We start from the raw sequence: 17,287 nt of genomic DNA, 5'->3' as shown, positions 1-17,287 counted from the left end.
AAGGCAAACAAGTTTATACACACGTTCAAAACCACGTATATGGGGACAGCAAAGATTACACGAGAATTTAAAAGGAGGGTTACACTATGCATTTAGCCAACCCATAGATGAAAATGACTAAGCTAGCCAACAAATGGACTTAGCCTCTTAGGAGCAGGTTTTAGGTGTGCATTGTTCGCCGTTAAAAAAAGGTACATGTAGTCAACTTTTCCGTCGGTCAACTTGAAACAGCATATAGAATTATTGAGGGGGCAAAGATCTCTCATGACGAGGAATTCATTTTGTTATATCATTCATCTTTTTTTACGTGTCTTCCAACACATCCACCAATAACTTGTTACTAGAAACATAGCGCGATACGAGCCAAAGAACTCGACAATTAAAGTCACCTGAATCGCTTTTTCATGAAACATTGTCCATTGGCATGCACGTTTTTCTTTATCACAGAATTTGTAAAATTCAACGACATGTCATGAATAACCAACAATTACCCATAAAAAACAAACTGCCGATTTTAATAAAATGTTTTTAAACCAAAATTCTCCTAGCATACCACTCCAGTTGCCGATAAATAACAGAAAATAAAGATAACACGAGCCAGCATACCCAATATCACACATCTCTCTAGAACATAGTGTTTCATAGCGCTTCATCATCAGTTTTCATGTAATGCCTTCATCAGATACAATCTGCTGAAACTCTGCCCTGCAACACTGCACTCCCACACATACATACATACATACATACATACATACATACATAAATTAAGTTCCGTTTACATAATATGAAAAAAAAAAAAAACTGAACAAAAACTGCAAAAGCCTACCTGTTGATTTGATTGCAGTAGTTGGAGACTTGATTTGTTATCAGATAACTATCCAATCGTGACGGCTCAGGAAGAGGCTTAAAGATGGGGTTTGAAGGATCCTCCTCAGGCAAAGGTTCCTCTCCTGCAGCTTTACGTGCCATATTTTCAGCCCTATTAAACATATACCAAAAACCAAACAATAATAAACAATTGATCCACATAAAAAAGTAATAAAATTATAAGCCATTCCACATGTGCTTAAATGTCCAATTTTTACCTTCTTTTTTGAAGCCATGTTTGCTGCTGGGCTTGTTGACGTGACAGATTGCGATAATAAAATTGGAACTGAAAAAAAAATTACAGAATCCATGTAAAAAATGACATAATATGTGAAGCAAACTACCAGCTAAGAAAAAAATCAACCTTTTGCTGTTCCATTGAGAGATCATCCATGCATTCAATCAAAAACTCCATGTTCCTTTCCGGGAAAGGATTTGTTGATAATTTCAGCCTATCGTAATCAGACTAACATATAGACAAAAACAACCAATACTACTTTAATTTATATAATGTCACGATGAAAACTGTAAAATATATCTATGAGATACCTGGGTGACAGGTGAGTCAGCTTCCAGCTCGGTCATAAACGCACTGACAAGGGCTGAATTTGAAACCTTGATCTGTTGCATGAAAATATCATAAGAAATATAGATAACATTAGCAAAATGATTTATTCAATGCAACGAGTAATAATTTTTTTTGAGTAAAATCACATTTTTGTCCCTGAGGTTTCGCGACTTTTGTTTGTTTTTCCACATCTGGATCCAAAAGGTTTGAAATCTTGTCGTTTTCATCCGGCTCGTTAACTCCATTCATATTTTCCGTCACCTCAGGGGTAGTTCCATCTTTTTTGTTAACTTAAAGGGCATCTGGTCTTTTTAAGACTGAATACTCCTGAAAAGACTAAATTGCCCTTTAAGTTAACAAAAAAAACAAAACTACCCCTGACTAACGGAGAAAAATGGATGGAGTTAACGAGCCGGATGAAAATGGCAAGATTTCAAACCTTTTGAATCCAGATGCGGAAATACAAACCTTTAGACAAAAGTCGCAAAACTGGCCAAACCACAGGGACGAAAATGGCATTTTAGTCATTTAAAATAAAATTTTTCATGCAACTAGGTATCAGACACATACAGGTATCTCCTCGAAAATATCCACCCATGTTAGATTTTTCTCCCGCAACCTACACAAGAATATATAAGAAAACAAAGTAAGATTTAACTTGCAATACGTAAAAAACGAATTCATTAAAGAATATGATAAAATGGAATTTACTTTTCGCCATTGAATTCATTGTTGCGATAAAGCTCCATGAAAGAATCAGAAAGCTTCAAGGCTTTCAAAGCCAATGCACCTTGGTTGGACTTCGAAGGGTCGTAAATAATGCACACACATCGTTTGATATTCTCCTGCAATAGTTATGTAAAAAATGCATGTGCTTAAATTGTAATGCAAGCTACACCAAATAAAAAGCAAAAATATAACTGAAGAGATGTGCTACCTGATAATTCATGAAAGTCTCGATCAGTTCCACAGTCTGATAAGAACCTAATATCGTTGATTGGTACCTGAATTAGTAAAGAAAACACATTCAACTTTCTATTTAAGCAAGATTAACAAATGAAAAATTAAAAGATGCGATTTACAGATGTCAGATAACACTCAGTGCATGATGTCATCTAAATAATATGATAACTGCACATAGAGTTGCAAATGAACCAATGTGTTCACAAACTGTTCATGAACACTTACCGAACAAGATTTTATGTTCGTGTTCGTCCGTTAAGGAAATGAACGTGTTTATGTTCGTTTGTTAATTTTAGGCAACGAACGCAAACGAACATTCATGAACACAAATGAACACAAACTAATGTTCATGAACAAAAATGGTATACATATTTTGTTTGTCAGAATTTTAAAGTATTTTGATAAAATATAAAAACTAGAAACATTAATGAACCATCGACACAAACAAACATGTTACCAAACATTCACGAACATAAATGAACAAAAGCGGTCTCTATTCATGTTCGTTCATTTATTAAACGAATAGACACACGAACTTCCACCCGAACAGTTCACGAACTGTTCGCTGAATGTCCGGTCCGTTTGCAGCCCTAACTGCACAAGTTTTAGTGACGCCTATGAACTTGAACTCACCATCCCACAGTGTTATTGTCAACATTAACTTCCCTAAGACATCTCATCATCTCAAGTTGATAGTTAGCACCCTCTGCCTCGATCTCCTCATCTTCCTCGCGGATCTGTCAGTTATATCGGTTAAAAAAACTCGTACACAGAATCATAACAGCAATTTTAAAAATTATTATCTAAAAGGAAATAATGACAGCATGGCATACCGGAAAGGGAAAGCAGTTGGTAACTTCAAGAACGCTGCCGACATCTAAACCAAGAAGCTGTCCAGTCACAAGAGCGTTCGAAAACTCTGTGCAGTGTTTGATGATCTTCAATATAACCTGTTCATAATATCAATTTACAGACAAGTGAGGGGGTGTAACTGACCCAAAATTGGTGACTGAATAAATTCGTTGTAAATCTACAGCAACTTGATGCTAATAGAGCTTATAAGATATAACCTAAGATTGGGACTAGTTGAGACTTGAGACCATAGCCACTCTTATTACACTTGATAGAAGTAGAAAAACAGGTACAAGAAACTTAAAAGAAACTGTAGACGTAACGAGGTCAGATATAATAACATCCCGAGGACAACTATGACTATATATATTCAAATTAACTTGATGCAAAAAGAGCATCAGCCTATAGAATAAATATGATGAATATTAAATCAATGACATGTACAACTCTACCTCTTAATCCTGTTTCATTATGTTCTCTATAAATTCATGATCATTTAATGAGTGATTGTAATTATGCTGTAAACTATCAGCTTCATTTTGTAAATTACAAGCCAAATATTCAAGTTGAAAATACTTAAAATCATACATCTCAAACGTAAATGTAGATAGGCTTAAAACAAGCAATAATATTCACAAAACACGCATCGACATTCAACAAAACGAATAAATCGATTACACATACTCTAAACACATACAAAACCCTAGCCTCTATAGCAACATAAGTAGACACAAATAACATCAAGAGAAGATAAACTACCAGTCCTTCAATCTGAACAACTCTTAGAGGCGGTGCAACTGCCTCCTCAGTGGCTGCAACTTGCAAAAACGAACGAGACGGCGCCGCTGCATAAACAATCACAAACAAAATTAAAAAAAAAAAACACAAAATACACACAAATTAGAATCAATTTAACATACGCATATTCGCAAACGCAATTTAACGCAACCAATTGAGTTTATGCGGCGGAAAATTCAAAATAAGAAGGCAAATTGAGGAATATACGAACCGGATGCCATTGTCGTGATGATGAATCAGAAGGATGAAACAGATTGTTGAAGGATTGAACTGATGAAGCTCTGCTTCTGGATCTGTGTTATGTATGAGTGAAGGCTCGCTGGGTGCAGGAAGAAACCCTAATTTTGTGCATACAATCGGTTTTTTATCCGTCGAAAGGAAAGATTAGATTATATGAGGCGCATATATGGTCCTTGTACTTTTCACAAATTTCTGTTGAAACCTTTTTCTTTTTGTTGTGACTAATGGTGTTTGGATTGAGTTTGGAAATAACTTATTAATTAATTTATTATTAAAGCCAATAAGGGTGAACGGAGTAGGCGGCAAACTTAGTCGGTAAACGAGTTTACCGAGCGGTAACACCGCCGCCTAAGGTGTTTACCGCTCGGGAAGGGTCATGCATCTGTGAAGGTTTACCGCTCGGGATGGGCTTCATTTTTTCGACTGTTGTGCAATATAAACGGCTATATAGCCGTTTACATTATTTTAAAAAAAAAATCTAATTTTCACCTTTAAAACAAACCAAATCCACTGTCATGTTTTACACACTTTTTTATCCTCATCATTTCAACTATTTTCAAACAAACGGAAGGCTCAAACAAAGGTGAAGGGAAGAAAAAATATTTAGGGTCCGGTTCGAAGGCGAGGGCGCAAAATAAACATGGTGGTTCGAGTGGTTCAAGTGCGTCGATTCATCCCCAACTTGGCTTTGCTACACAAACCCAACCTTCATTTTATTAACCAAACCATGCAACCGAATTTCGGTTACGATACCCAACCCCACCAAAATTGGTTGCTACACGGTCCGACGTTTGGGACTCACTTCGTACGAAGGGAGTCATAACAGCTTCGTACGAAGCCACCACTACTATTAGGAATGGCAATGGGTCGGGCTTGGGCCGGGTATTGGTAATCCCAGGCCCGTACCCGGTTGTAATTCTTTGTCCCATACCCGGCTCATTACCCGTCGGGTATTTGTCGGGTATCGGGCATACCCGCGGGTATCGGGTATACCCGCTAAATTTCATAAAAATACCCGTTGGGACAAATGTGTAATTTTTTACTTTAATGTTTATATAATTTACTATTTTAATGACCATAACAAATTAAAATATGATTAATAACTTACATGTCATATTTAGACCTCATATACCAAACTACATCAAAATTACTTAATTAAGCAATTGTATTAGGACCACCTAATTGCATAAACATCCACATAATAAAAGGTGATAGCTTCCATATCCAATATACATGCTCAAAAATAAGTTATTTGTTCACTAAGCACCTGCCAAATACATATCCACATACGACTATAGAGAAGGCAATAAGTACATGTACTAAGTTAATTTATATGGAAATCTATAATATGATACTTTCGGGTATTATTCGGGTAAATGGGTCGGGTATCGGGCGGGTATCACTATACCCGTAACCGATTTTTTTAAGCTCGTACCCGGCCCATACCCATTGGGCTTCGGATATACCCGGCCCATATGTTTCGGGTTTCGGGTATACCCGTCGGGCTTGGGCTTTTTGCCATCCATAACTACTAAATATATGTGTGTAGGTCTTGTTCATTTGTAACTTTGCTGACTTAGAGGGGAAACTCTGCCAGTTTGTTTTCGTGGCATTGTAACTGTCAAACATCAATAGAAAACAACTTATAATTACATCTTTGTGTCTGATCCACACACGTACTTGGATTTCGCACAAGATATGTGTTCATCGCATACAACGGTCAAGGAAACGATCCAAGGAACGAATCCACAACTAATACGTATTATTAAATACTAAAATAAAATGTATATAAGAAATATAAAATTAAAATTAAAATATTAAACTCAACTAATTAATAAATATTAAAATATTATGTGATTTGTTCTGTCCTGAAACCGTTTTAACCTAACCCGTTTTAAATTCAACTAATTAATAAATATTAAATTCAACTAATTAACATGTAAGTCTGAGTATCGAACCGTAAACACAATAGCAGTGGCTTTTGGTACTAGATCTCTATCGACTCCTAGCCTAACAATTTGGTTTTTGAGAAAATGGTTTTTAATCAAATGCAATTAGAACGAATAGACAACTAAAATAGAACAAAAAGTTTAGCTACTCATAGTCAGAAGGAAAACAAAAATAAAGTTAAAGCGAACGGGTTCAGAAAACATTGTCAAAGTATAAACTTTGAGTAAACCGAAAAACATAAACAACGAGTTCTAATAAAAAACTTAAATCATTACACAATAATCTTCGAACTCAACTACTCAAGCCTCCTCTTCCTTCAAAACCTTTAACGTCGTTCCTCCCTAAGCTCTTATTCGAATGTTCTTGTTATAGGACTTTGTTATCTTTTGTTGATGTGTTGCAATCCTAATGGTATCAACATCCTTCACTAAGGCTTGATCACCGGTCTCCTTGGTATGAAGACTGGATCTAGCCGTAGGGATCACCATTTATGTAGGGATCACGACTTCAGTTCCAAAAACTAATGAGAATGAGGTCTAGCCTATTGCATTCTTTGTTGTTGTTATATTTGGCCAAAGGGTAATTCTTTTGTCCATTTCCCCTTCTTAGCTCCCAATATCTTCTTAAGGTTGTTGATGATGATCTTATTGCTTAACTCTGCTTACCGTTGGCTTGAGGATGTACCGGTTTTGAAGTTATCATCTTGATCCCCTAACTATCACATAAATTTGTTGTTCTTTTTCCAATGAATTGTGAGATATTGTCACATATGATGTAACGTTCCGTATTTTTCATTTTATTTTTGATTTATTGTAAATCGTATTTCAATTTCACTCCTTGTATTCCTGAGACTTTGATCGTAATGGAAATCGTATTTTATATCATACTTGTTTAATCATGCATGCACAATATGCAAACAATCACGAAATACACATTTATAATTAAAAACCGAGTTATACACCGAGATTATATTTTCTCATAGTTATATTCAAACATATTCATACATTTCACATGCTTGTATACACCTTAAAATGCCTAAAACATACATAACTATGTAACTATAGCATGAAATAACACACAACTCAATTGTAGGGACTAAAAGTGACATTTTTGGAAAATTTTGATTTTTCAAGGCCCTTATGGGCCGTAAGCCAAAGGCCTTCCGGTCCGAAGGACCTGGTCTGGCAAATATTTTGGCAGCTTCGTATTATAATCTTCACACTCCATGTACACGATACTAATATCAAACATAGACCGGATACAGAACTTGCCTCAACCTGCACCCCCTAATGTGGCTTTTATGCTATTATATTAAATTAAAATTAATTTGAATCACTAAGAAGAAAAAACAAAAAAGAAACCAATCAAGAAATTGAAACACACTAGTGATGGAGTGCATAAGAGTCATAAGACTCTAAACAATACCGAACCTGCCAACCCTAACCAATACCGAACCTGCCAACCCTAACCAATACCGAACCTGCCATTTATAAACAGGTATCACCACCAAAACACAAAAAAAAGGTCGAAATAAAAAAAATTGTAAAGCCTGACAACCTCATTGTCTATCTGTTTAAAATTAAAAAACAAATATATTCTTAACGTAACGCTAACATCATTAAAGTAACTTTCATTTTTTTTCCATAATAAAAGTCCAGTAACACAATAATCATCGAAATAACGTTTATTAGTGACTTACCAAGAGTTGCAACAGGAATTGTCACCCAGAAATCTAAGTTGAAAATAAAATTGCAATGGAGGGTCCTATCACTCCCATAAGATACATCCCATAACAAAATGTTAAATCACTTTGACTTTTAGTCAGGTGTGCAAAGTTGCTCAACACAATATCGAGTACAAATCAGAGAACGAAAGTTACCCTACCTATTTTGAATAAACAAATCCCTGTATCATCTTCTTATTGATTTCGATCATAGTTCTATGTTGAAAAGATTAAAACTTTATTAATCAAGAATCTGAACTGTCAATTTATACATTGCTAAAAAGTATAACCATAAACTATAGATTGCAAAGAATAATTAGCTCTTGAAAACATAGAAAAATAACAATTGAGAACTCAAGCATCAATCAGAATACAACTCAGATTGACCATATTTTACACATATTAATTCAGAATTTAATAAAAATGATTGTGAAAGATATATACTACAAACAGGGTAATATCTTGATGGTTTCAAAGATAAATCATATCAAATATAAGTTAGGAATATAGTAACTTGGAATTGAATAAATCATATAAAATCGAACCCGAAATGAATGTTTAAATTGAAACTATCAAACACACACAATCAACTGTTTACATTCATTAACAAAACTATCAAAGGATTAATCGAATTTGAATTAACCTGAAGGATCTTGAACGTTTCGTCTGTATTGAATCGTAGAGAAAGATCTGGAAGCAACATTTATAGCAGGTTGAGTGAGATAGTGATTAGGGTTAGGTGCATGAGTGATTGACAACTGGGGAAATCCTATCACCATCGTTGGTTTGTCTTCAACCACCACTTCTGCCACTATGGCTCCAGATTTCTGATTTGAAAAGAAATTGAGAAAAGAAATGAATACATAATTAAGGAAATAGGGATTTCATTGAAGAGAAATGAGAGGATGATTGAGAAGCGTGTGAAGGAAAATAGGAGGAAACAAAATGTCGCTCAATTTGTTAATTCTCAAGTTTAAGTGTATGTCCACATCATCAGAGTGGCGGCCTAAAATGATGACATGTGGTAAAGTTGTATTTTTTTAATATATGATATATATTATAAATAATATTAAAGCAGTCATCTTGGTTAGTACCTCATTAAGTCGTTAAAAAGTATTTATATAGATTAAAATGGAGTTTTTTCCTAAAATGGTGTAGTTGGAAAAGTTGTTTATCAAAATGGGGAGTTTGAAAAATATTTACTAAAAGGGTGTTTTTTTAAGGAAAAAAAAAACTTTTCTCACTCCTAATCTTATTGGGTAAAGCTAATTTCTATTTAAAAAAATAAGTTTCCAATCAAATTAAGGCAAATTAATGGCATGCTGATCATGAAGTTTTATGAAAACGTTTTTAATTTTTTTTAATATAAACATTTTCATTTACTTTTATTAAAACCTTTTTTACAATAGAAAAGTTTGTATTCCTTCATAAACAATCTATTAGTTTTCTTACAAATACTTTTGCGTACTGGTTTTTTAAATTGTGTTACATATAACTTTTAAATACATTTTCAAATAATTTAGAAGGGAAAAGATCAAATAGGAAGTTAATTTTCGCTAGGAAGGATAGGAAGCCATAGGATTATGACATGTGACAAATTTTAAAATAAAGAGAAAGGGTATTTTAGTCAATCCAACTCCTTCTTCTTCCTTTTTCAAAACCCAGTAAATTCAAAAACCCACCATTTTCAAAACCCACCATCTTCAACTATTTCTTCACTTTCTATCTCAATAATCACTACATTATAGTGCGATTTTTCATCAACAATCAATGATTCAGAACCCGATCAACGTGTTCTTCAGCTTTTTTTTGAAGAAAAACCCAGTTTAATTTCATAAAAAAATCTCGTTTTTTCCGATGATTTTGGAGATAATCACTCGATTCGTTCGATTCGAGCGTTGATAAGTGTTTCTATCATTCATATTTTGTCAATTGATGAAGAAATCGGCTTCGATCCATGTAAGAAATTTTCTTTAATTTCATTTTCATGATCTGGGTTTTTGATTTAGTCATTGCGTTTTACGATCTTTGCGGGGGTCCGGGGGCGGCGGCCCCCGGTAGCGGGGTCCCAGGGGCGGCAGCCCCTGCTGGGGTCCAAGGGGCAGAGCCCCTGGCTGGGGTTGAGCTGTACTAAAAACGCATCAGAAAAATTAATTTTCCATAAATTGGCTCATTTAGGTAAAACACATTTTTTAGGTGTTTTCAGTCCATTGCGTTTTAGAATGAGTCATTTTTAAGTGTTTTCTGGCCATTGCGTTTTACATATAAGACATTTCTTTGTGTTTTTGGTGCATTGCGTTTTAAGTAAAACACTTTTTTATGTGTTTTCTGGCCATTGCGTTTTAGAATGAGTCATTTCTGTGTGTATTTTGGCCATTGCGTTTTACAAATAAGTCATTTCTTTGTGTTTTTGGTGCATTGCGTTTTAGGTAAAAACACATTTTTATGTGTTTTCTGGCTATTGCGTTTTACAAATAAGACATTTCTGTGTGTATTCTGGCCATTGCGTTTTACAAATAAGTCATTTCTTTGTGTTTTTGGTGCATTGCGTTTTAGAAAAATGTCATTTTTAGGGTTTTTTTTTTCATTGCGTTTTACGTAACTGGTGGTTTTCTATTGCGTTTTACGCAACTGGGTTTTAAAATTTTTTATTTAAAATATAGCAATAGTATACTCGTTTTAAAGATTAAAAAAATGCTCGTTTTCTTGGTGCAATTTTTATAAAAAAATAATGTCGTATGAAAGAGTTATTAACGTTTAAAAAATGGGGGGGATTGGAGGAGAGAGAAACTATTGGCTTGGATTGACTAGAATGACCTTGAACAAACTCACGCGCCTCTTTTCTTCCTTTCAATTTCCCTGATTTAATCTTAGCCCTTGATTAACTTAATGGATGGTCAAGATCACTTCCTATCCTTCCTAGCCAAATAAACTTCCTATTGTATCTCCACCCTAATTTAGAATATGTACCTTTTTAAAATATTTTAGAAAATATCAGGATCAAATATTATAAATGGTTGATTTAACTCATCTTTTAGCTTTCTTAACTACAAGAAAGCGAAAGAAGAAGCTCTAAGATGTTAAAAAAAGGAATATCATATATATATATTTTTTTAATTTAAGATGTATTTTTCTATTATTATGTTTAGCATTAAAAATAAAAAATTGTTAAAATACGCAAGATAAGAGTGTAAATATGTGACACCATACAAACCTAACGCGAAATCAGGAGTTTGGATTTAGTATAAACGGGCTAGTTTCAGATTGAACCTACGAACATGTTTAACTAACCGGTTAGTTTCATGTCAACACGACGGGTTCGCTGGTTGCCTCATCTAACCCATTTTTTAATTTAGTTTATTGATATGTGTTTTATGTCAATTTTTTTTGGTCGGGTTAGTTTCGCGTTGAAAATATGACCTGTTTAACACCCCTAAATTGAAATATATATGCGTAACCTTTTAAAATAACTCATGACAAACATTTATGAAAAATATTTCTATGTAAGTTAAAAAGTTAAGAAAATATTTGTGAAAGAATAAAGACGTTTCTTAAAAATAGGTAAAGAAAATATTAATAAAATAATTTAATAACCTTTTATAAAGTCTTACGATCTGTTTTTTAATTTAACGGTATTTTTTTCTTAACTCAGGTTAAAGAATATTGTTTTAAATAGAATATAAATAGCATTAATTTTTTTTATCAAGTCTTGCGATCTATTTTTAATTTAACTGTAATTTTTTCTACTTAATCCATGTTAAAGAACATTATTTTAAATAAAAATTACCTTTGCCCAATAAGATTAGGAGTGAAAAAGTGAGTTTCTAAATAAAAACATATTTTGGTAAATATGTTTCAAATTACCATTTTGGTAAATAGTTTTTTCTACTACACTCATTTGAAAAAAAAACTCAATTAAAATGTTAATCATGTGTTATTTTAATCTATTTTCATGTTATTAATACATGAAAGTATTTACATTAATTTAAATGTTAATCATGTGTTATTTTGATCTATTTTCATGTTTAGGATATGTTTATAGCTGGTACTACTAATACAACTTCGGTGATAACTAGATAGACAATGTTCGAACTAATGATAAATCCAAGGGTAATGCATAAACTACTCAAGATTAAAACTATGCAAGACATGTTTTGTAAAATTGTTCATCCACATTAGGGGTGCAAACGAGCTGAGTCGAACCAGAGCTCGACCAAGCTCAAGCTCGATTAACTTATGAGAGCTCAAGCTCGAGCATGACTCGTTGGTAGTTTATCAAGCTCGAGCATGGCTCGTTGATAGTTTCTCAAGCTCGAACTCGGCTCGTTTATAATCTATTAGAAAGTATATTATATAAAAACGATATAATTAATAGGATTCGTTTAGGCTCGCAAGCTCGATAAGTCGGGTTCAGACTCATTTATTAAACAAACTTATTTTTAGGTTCACTCTTAACTTGTAAACAATTTTAAATTAGGTTGACTTGGCTCCTTTACTAAACAACTTTAAGGTTGGAGGGTGTGGGGGCGCCACCCTCGCCACGTCACACTCTATAGCGCCCCCGACACTATACACCCACACCCAACATTTTAAGAAGGGGCGCCATTTATCAGGGGGGCCATGTCATTTAACCCAATGAAATATTTTTTTTAATAGGGGGCTCCATCCACATCATGCAAGTTAAAGAGAGGCATGATAAAACTCCATGGCTGAGGTGGATCCTAGGTAGCGCCGACGTAGGGCTTGATAAATCCCCTAGGGAGCTCCAATCGCACGCCTAAATAAGAGGTAAATTTTAACTAAATATTAATAATACTAATATTACAATAAAGCTTGACAAGCTATATATATTAGGCTCGTGGTCGATTAATAAACAATCTTTGTTTTAGGCTAAAGCCTGAATTGAACTCGATAACTTGTCTTGTTTCGATTTTTTTTTCTCAAACCAATCTCAAGCGGTTCGACACGTTGAACCCATAATTCACATAATCCAAATGGTCAACAAAGAATAAATAACCATGAAATCTAAGTCAATAGTAACCGTCTACTAAAAGATGATAACATTCATTGCAACCATATTACAACAATTTAAGCAACCTCACAGCAAGATGTTAAAGATGGAGATCAACAATCATTGCATGCTAACAAACATATTTCATTAAATTTGTACTCAACAAGCAGATTTAGAGAGTAACTGTAACTGATAACAAGTAATATTTAAGAGCTGGTAAATTTGGTGACAGCCTTTGTGCCTTCGGAAACGGCATGTTTGGCCAACTCACCGGGAAGAACAAGGCGTACGGCAGTCTGAATCTCACGTGAGGTGATGGTGGGCTTCTTGTTGTACCTAGCAAGCCTGGAACTCTCCTGAGCAAGTTTCTCAAATATATCATTGATGAAACTGTTCATGATTCCCATCGCCTTGCTAGAGATCCCGATGTCAGGATGCACCTGTTTCAACACCTTGAAGATGTAGATCTTGTACGTCTCTACGCTCTTCTTCGTTCTCTTCTTCTTCTTATCGGCTCCGCCTTCCTTGGGCAGTTTCTTGCCGGCCTTTGGCTTCTTCTCCGCCGGTGCTTTCTCTTCCGCTGGCTTCTTCTCGGCGGGTTTCTTCTCTGCGGCCTTTGGTGCCATTGATTTTCTTTTTTTCTTTTCAGGGAGGGAGAGGGGTTTGATTGTGTGATTGAAAGAGGCGACGGGTATAAGTTATATATGAGAGGTGAATGTACTTTGATTGGATGATGGATTGTTACACGGATCGGTGACGTGGCATAAGATGATAATAATGGACGGTCCGTGTTGTTCAGATCTATCCTGAAGCGTGGATTCTACTTATCAAATTTTTATTTTTATAAGTTTAAAGTATTACTGATTACATATTAATCTAGTTTTATTAATTTTTTTTGTCCAATAAGTTGATGTTCATGTTTGATAGGAGTAAATATTGCCATTATTTTCGCGTTCGTTTATAATCCTGAAATTACATGAGCAAATTTTATATTAAAATTATTTATCTTGCATAAATATAAAGGGGAAATAAAAGAAAAACATTAAAAAACAAAAACGAAAGAATTAAAATAAGTTAGTTAAAAAATAAAATAAACCAAATAATGAGTTGTTTGGTAAAAGAACGTCATATTGAATAAAAAATAAAAGCAAAAAATGCAATATATTAGTTTAAAATAAAGAAATAAATATAAACACTCATTGGTAAATAATTTTTTTTAAATAACCTATTTTGACAATTATTTTTTTCACCACCACCATTGTGGGAAAAAACTTAAAAGAAAACACCTATTTTAGTAAATATTTTTTAAATCACCCATTTAAATAAATATTTTTTCCACAACCACCCTTTTCGAAAAAAACTCCATCAACCAAAGTCCAAAACAAATGGACATCATATATCATGCATTTTTCTTTTATATTTATTGTAGTTTGGCAATTGACATTTGACATTCATAGTATTTTAATGGACATAATACTATCATGTCCTTTTCTTTTATATTTATTGTATTTTTGTATTTGAAGGGTATGATCCTAAATTCTGCGTTGGTTACATGAGTTAAACTCAGGTCACGCGCGGTAACATACCCAAAGTAAGCCATAATGATGACTTTCCCGACCTTGCCCCGACTACAAGGGTGTGTCCCAAGTCGCGTGCGAGGTCAGAACCAGGATAAAATCAATTCTAACATTTAGTTCCTTTAACAAAAGACTTGGCTTCCTTGAACTTGCGCCGACTGCACGGATGTGCCCAAGTCGCGGGGAACAAGAAGCGCAGGGAAACATTGGACAGGTACAAAAAGTACGAGTGGCAGAATAGTGGGCCAATAGGCGCTCAACAGGCTGTATCTGATCATGCTGCACGATGAACAATCGTGCAGGAGACGAGAAGTACACAAGGACACATACGTGGCATTAATCAGCTTGCGCCGACCAATGCCCCATTGATTTCCACTTAACTATTAATGACAGACCAGACAACAAGGATAACCGTCAGGACATGTGGATCCATTCAGCATGCGCCAACTACCTCTCGCCTAGAATCACTAACGGTCGTGGCATAGGAGGCAAAATGAATATTCCTTGTTGTCGATCTCAGGCCCATCAACCCTGCTTCTTCACAAATCACCTCGGTTGTAAAGGAACTTTACCTCCAGATTTAATGATCCCTCCCATTTCATACACACTATTTTATCCTCAAAGCAATTTTTTATTCTCACGCCGAAGGGTGGTTATAAGGAGAACCTCATATTCTCCTCCTTGTAACGAGCTTCACGGTGTAGATTGTTTTGCAGGATCGACTTAGTTGTTTATCGAGTTCAGAAGAAGATCAACCCTATTTGGACGAGACACTCATCATATGATAATCCTCGGATTAACTTGGTTATAATTAAATAATAATAATAATGATAATAATAATAATAATGTTCATATTGATTATAATTAAAGTAATATCAACAATAACAATTATGGTTATATGAATAAGAATACTTCCAGTAAATTACATAGATAATCATGGGTTTTTTTTTTTTTTTTTTGAGGGAGGGGTAAAGGGTTACTCCGGTGATTTTATATATTCACAACCAAAAAAGAACATATAGCATGGAAGAGTTCCACACTAGATCATAAATGGGACATGCCCCAAATATGTAAACTAGAACAAAACAAACAAGACAACCTCAGCACTACTACTAGTCTACCAACTAGGAAACCAAACACATACAACTATCTATGCATAGAATACATTAATCATTTCTATCGACAACTGCACCCTCATAAATGTTCCAGTTAGCCAGCACGTTCGTCACTTGAGTGGAGGCCTTGAACTTCATACCCATTAGCTTGTACCGAATTGTAGTGATGATTCCTGTACTAACATGTCAGGAAGCCAAGTATGGTTTTTAAATAATCTGTTATTACGCTCCCTCCAAATGTAATAAGCAGCAGCAGCAACACTAAGGTTGGCGACGACATTAGCAATCAACTTTGCGATTTTCTTTGACATAAGTTGCATAAAATATCATTCCATATCGGTGTAATGCTCTCTATACCAGCATGACTTCTAACTGAATACCAAACCTGGGACGAGTATTCACACTCAAAGAAAAGATGAGCATGAGAATCAATGTTCTTATAACATAGAAGGCAGCACATCATGTTCATACTTTGCTCCCTACTATGATTCCAAATGAGAATTTTGTCTTGGGTCAACAACTTTTTCCTCATGATTAACCAGACAAGAAAAGCATGTTTTGGAATACATTGAGCAAACCAAATAACCTCCTTCCAGCTAACTTCAATGTCGCGAGAGCGGATAGTTTCCCAAACCACTGAATTCGAAAATTCCATTAGCTTATTGTCAACCTTCCAGAATATTTTATCTTGGGTGTGTTGTAACAGATTATACTCGCCAATATCATTAAGCACAGGGATCCGATTCAGCCATTGCTCCGGCCATAGCCACCTCCCCTCGATCCAAATATCCGAGACTGTAGAGGATAATTGAAAACCTCTATTCGCTATCATTCTAGGAGAGATTAACCTGTTTAAAGGACCCAATGTACACCAAGTGTCAAACCAAGCAGATGTTGATTGCCCATCTCCAATCTTTGACCATATAAATGGTTGAATCAGCGGCTTAATCTGGAGGATTTTCCTCCAGCTCCAACAACAGATAGCTGGGGTGCGGCAATTCCAAAAGCTTCTTTCCTTCAACTGATACGAGTAGATCCACGCCACCCATAGAGAATCCCTTTTAGTAATAATGCTCTAAGCATGAGCTGCCATCAAAGCTTTATTCATCTCACTTATACGTTTAATACCCAGGCCTCCTTCATGTTTCGGCAAACAAACGGCTTTCCACGATACCTTAGTGTTAGGGCAGGATTTTTAATGACCTGTGATCCTCACATGATATCCTAATAGTGATCCTTACTTCTGTGGCAGATAGTGATCCTCAGAAGAGCTTCAGGATCAGGATCATCGATCATCCTAAGGATCCTTATACTAACGATTGTTCTCTTTGAATTTCGTATTGTTTTGCAGGAGTTACGAGTTGGACCTGGTCTTGGCAACGTTACTAAGGAATATTCCACGCTTATTTCGCACACGTTTGACCGGAAATGGACGTTGTGGAGAACGTGGGAGTTTGGCACGAATTGCGGATAGTTTGTTAGGCTAGTTAACTTCTATTTTTAAAAGGGGTAACGAGCTAGTAGTTAGAACACTTGGCTAATTTCAGCTACACACACTCGTACAACTGCACTCTTGAGCATTCGGCAAAACACTTCACATTTTTCACACATTCTTGCACATGA

General features: G+C 35.0%; 2 protein-coding genes and 1 long non-coding RNA gene across 3 annotated transcripts; all 3 read right to left on the bottom strand.

The window, feature by feature from the left end:
• Nucleotides 1-385: 385 nt before the first annotated feature.
• LOC110884686 (eukaryotic translation initiation factor 3 subunit H) lies at nucleotides 386-4,420 on the bottom strand. Its single transcript, XM_022132410.2, has 12 exons — nucleotides 4,260-4,420; nucleotides 4,010-4,095; nucleotides 3,232-3,348; nucleotides 3,032-3,135; nucleotides 2,373-2,439; nucleotides 2,147-2,280; nucleotides 2,006-2,054; nucleotides 1,417-1,488; nucleotides 1,232-1,333; nucleotides 1,086-1,153; nucleotides 827-979; nucleotides 386-713 (listed from the first exon to the last, which is right to left on the bottom strand). The coding sequence occupies exons 1-12, from the start codon at nucleotides 4,267-4,269 to the stop codon at nucleotides 656-658; spliced, it is 1,020 nt and encodes a 339-aa protein (XP_021988102.1). The 5' UTR covers nucleotides 4,270-4,420; the 3' UTR covers nucleotides 386-655.
• A 2,052-nt stretch (nucleotides 4,421-6,472) lies between these two features.
• LOC118487260 lies at nucleotides 6,473-8,914 on the bottom strand. The gene is made up of 2 exons (XR_004881051.1): nucleotides 8,605-8,914; nucleotides 6,473-7,718 (listed from the first exon to the last, which is right to left on the bottom strand). It is a non-coding gene; the product is annotated as an uncharacterized LOC118487260 (long non-coding RNA).
• A 4,156-nt stretch (nucleotides 8,915-13,070) lies between these two features.
• On the bottom strand, nucleotides 13,071-13,648 carry LOC110884689 (probable histone H2B.3). The gene has a single exon (XM_022132412.2). It carries the CDS (start codon nucleotides 13,596-13,598, stop codon nucleotides 13,179-13,181), a length of 420 nt encoding a protein of 139 aa, XP_021988104.1. The 5' UTR covers nucleotides 13,599-13,648; the 3' UTR covers nucleotides 13,071-13,178.
• Nucleotides 13,649-17,287: the final 3,639 nt, after the last annotated feature.

Source organism: Helianthus annuus, chromosome 15, assembly GCF_002127325.2.
Source record: "Helianthus annuus cultivar XRQ/B chromosome 15, HanXRQr2.0-SUNRISE, whole genome shotgun sequence".
NCBI classification, from domain to species: domain Eukaryota; kingdom Viridiplantae; phylum Streptophyta; class Magnoliopsida; order Asterales; family Asteraceae; genus Helianthus; species Helianthus annuus.
Note: the sequence above shows the minus strand (reverse complement) of the source record. Positions and strands in the feature narration are given on the sequence as shown.

Excerpts from the sequence above, each read along its gene's own strand:
- LOC110884686 (XM_022132410.2), bottom strand. Across the intron at positions 2,440-3,031 it reads GACAATAACACTGTGGGATG|GTACCAATCAACGATATTAG; the intron begins GTGAGTTCAAGT and ends TTACTAATTCAG. Across the intron at positions 2,055-2,146 it reads AATGAATTCAATGGCGAAAA|GTTGCGGGAGAAAAATCTAA; the intron begins GTAAATTCCATT and ends ATTCTTGTGTAG.
- LOC110884689 (XM_022132412.2), bottom strand. The coding sequence starts at position 13,598 with ATGGCACCAAAGGCCGCAGAGAAGAAACCCGCCGAGAAGAAGCCAGCG.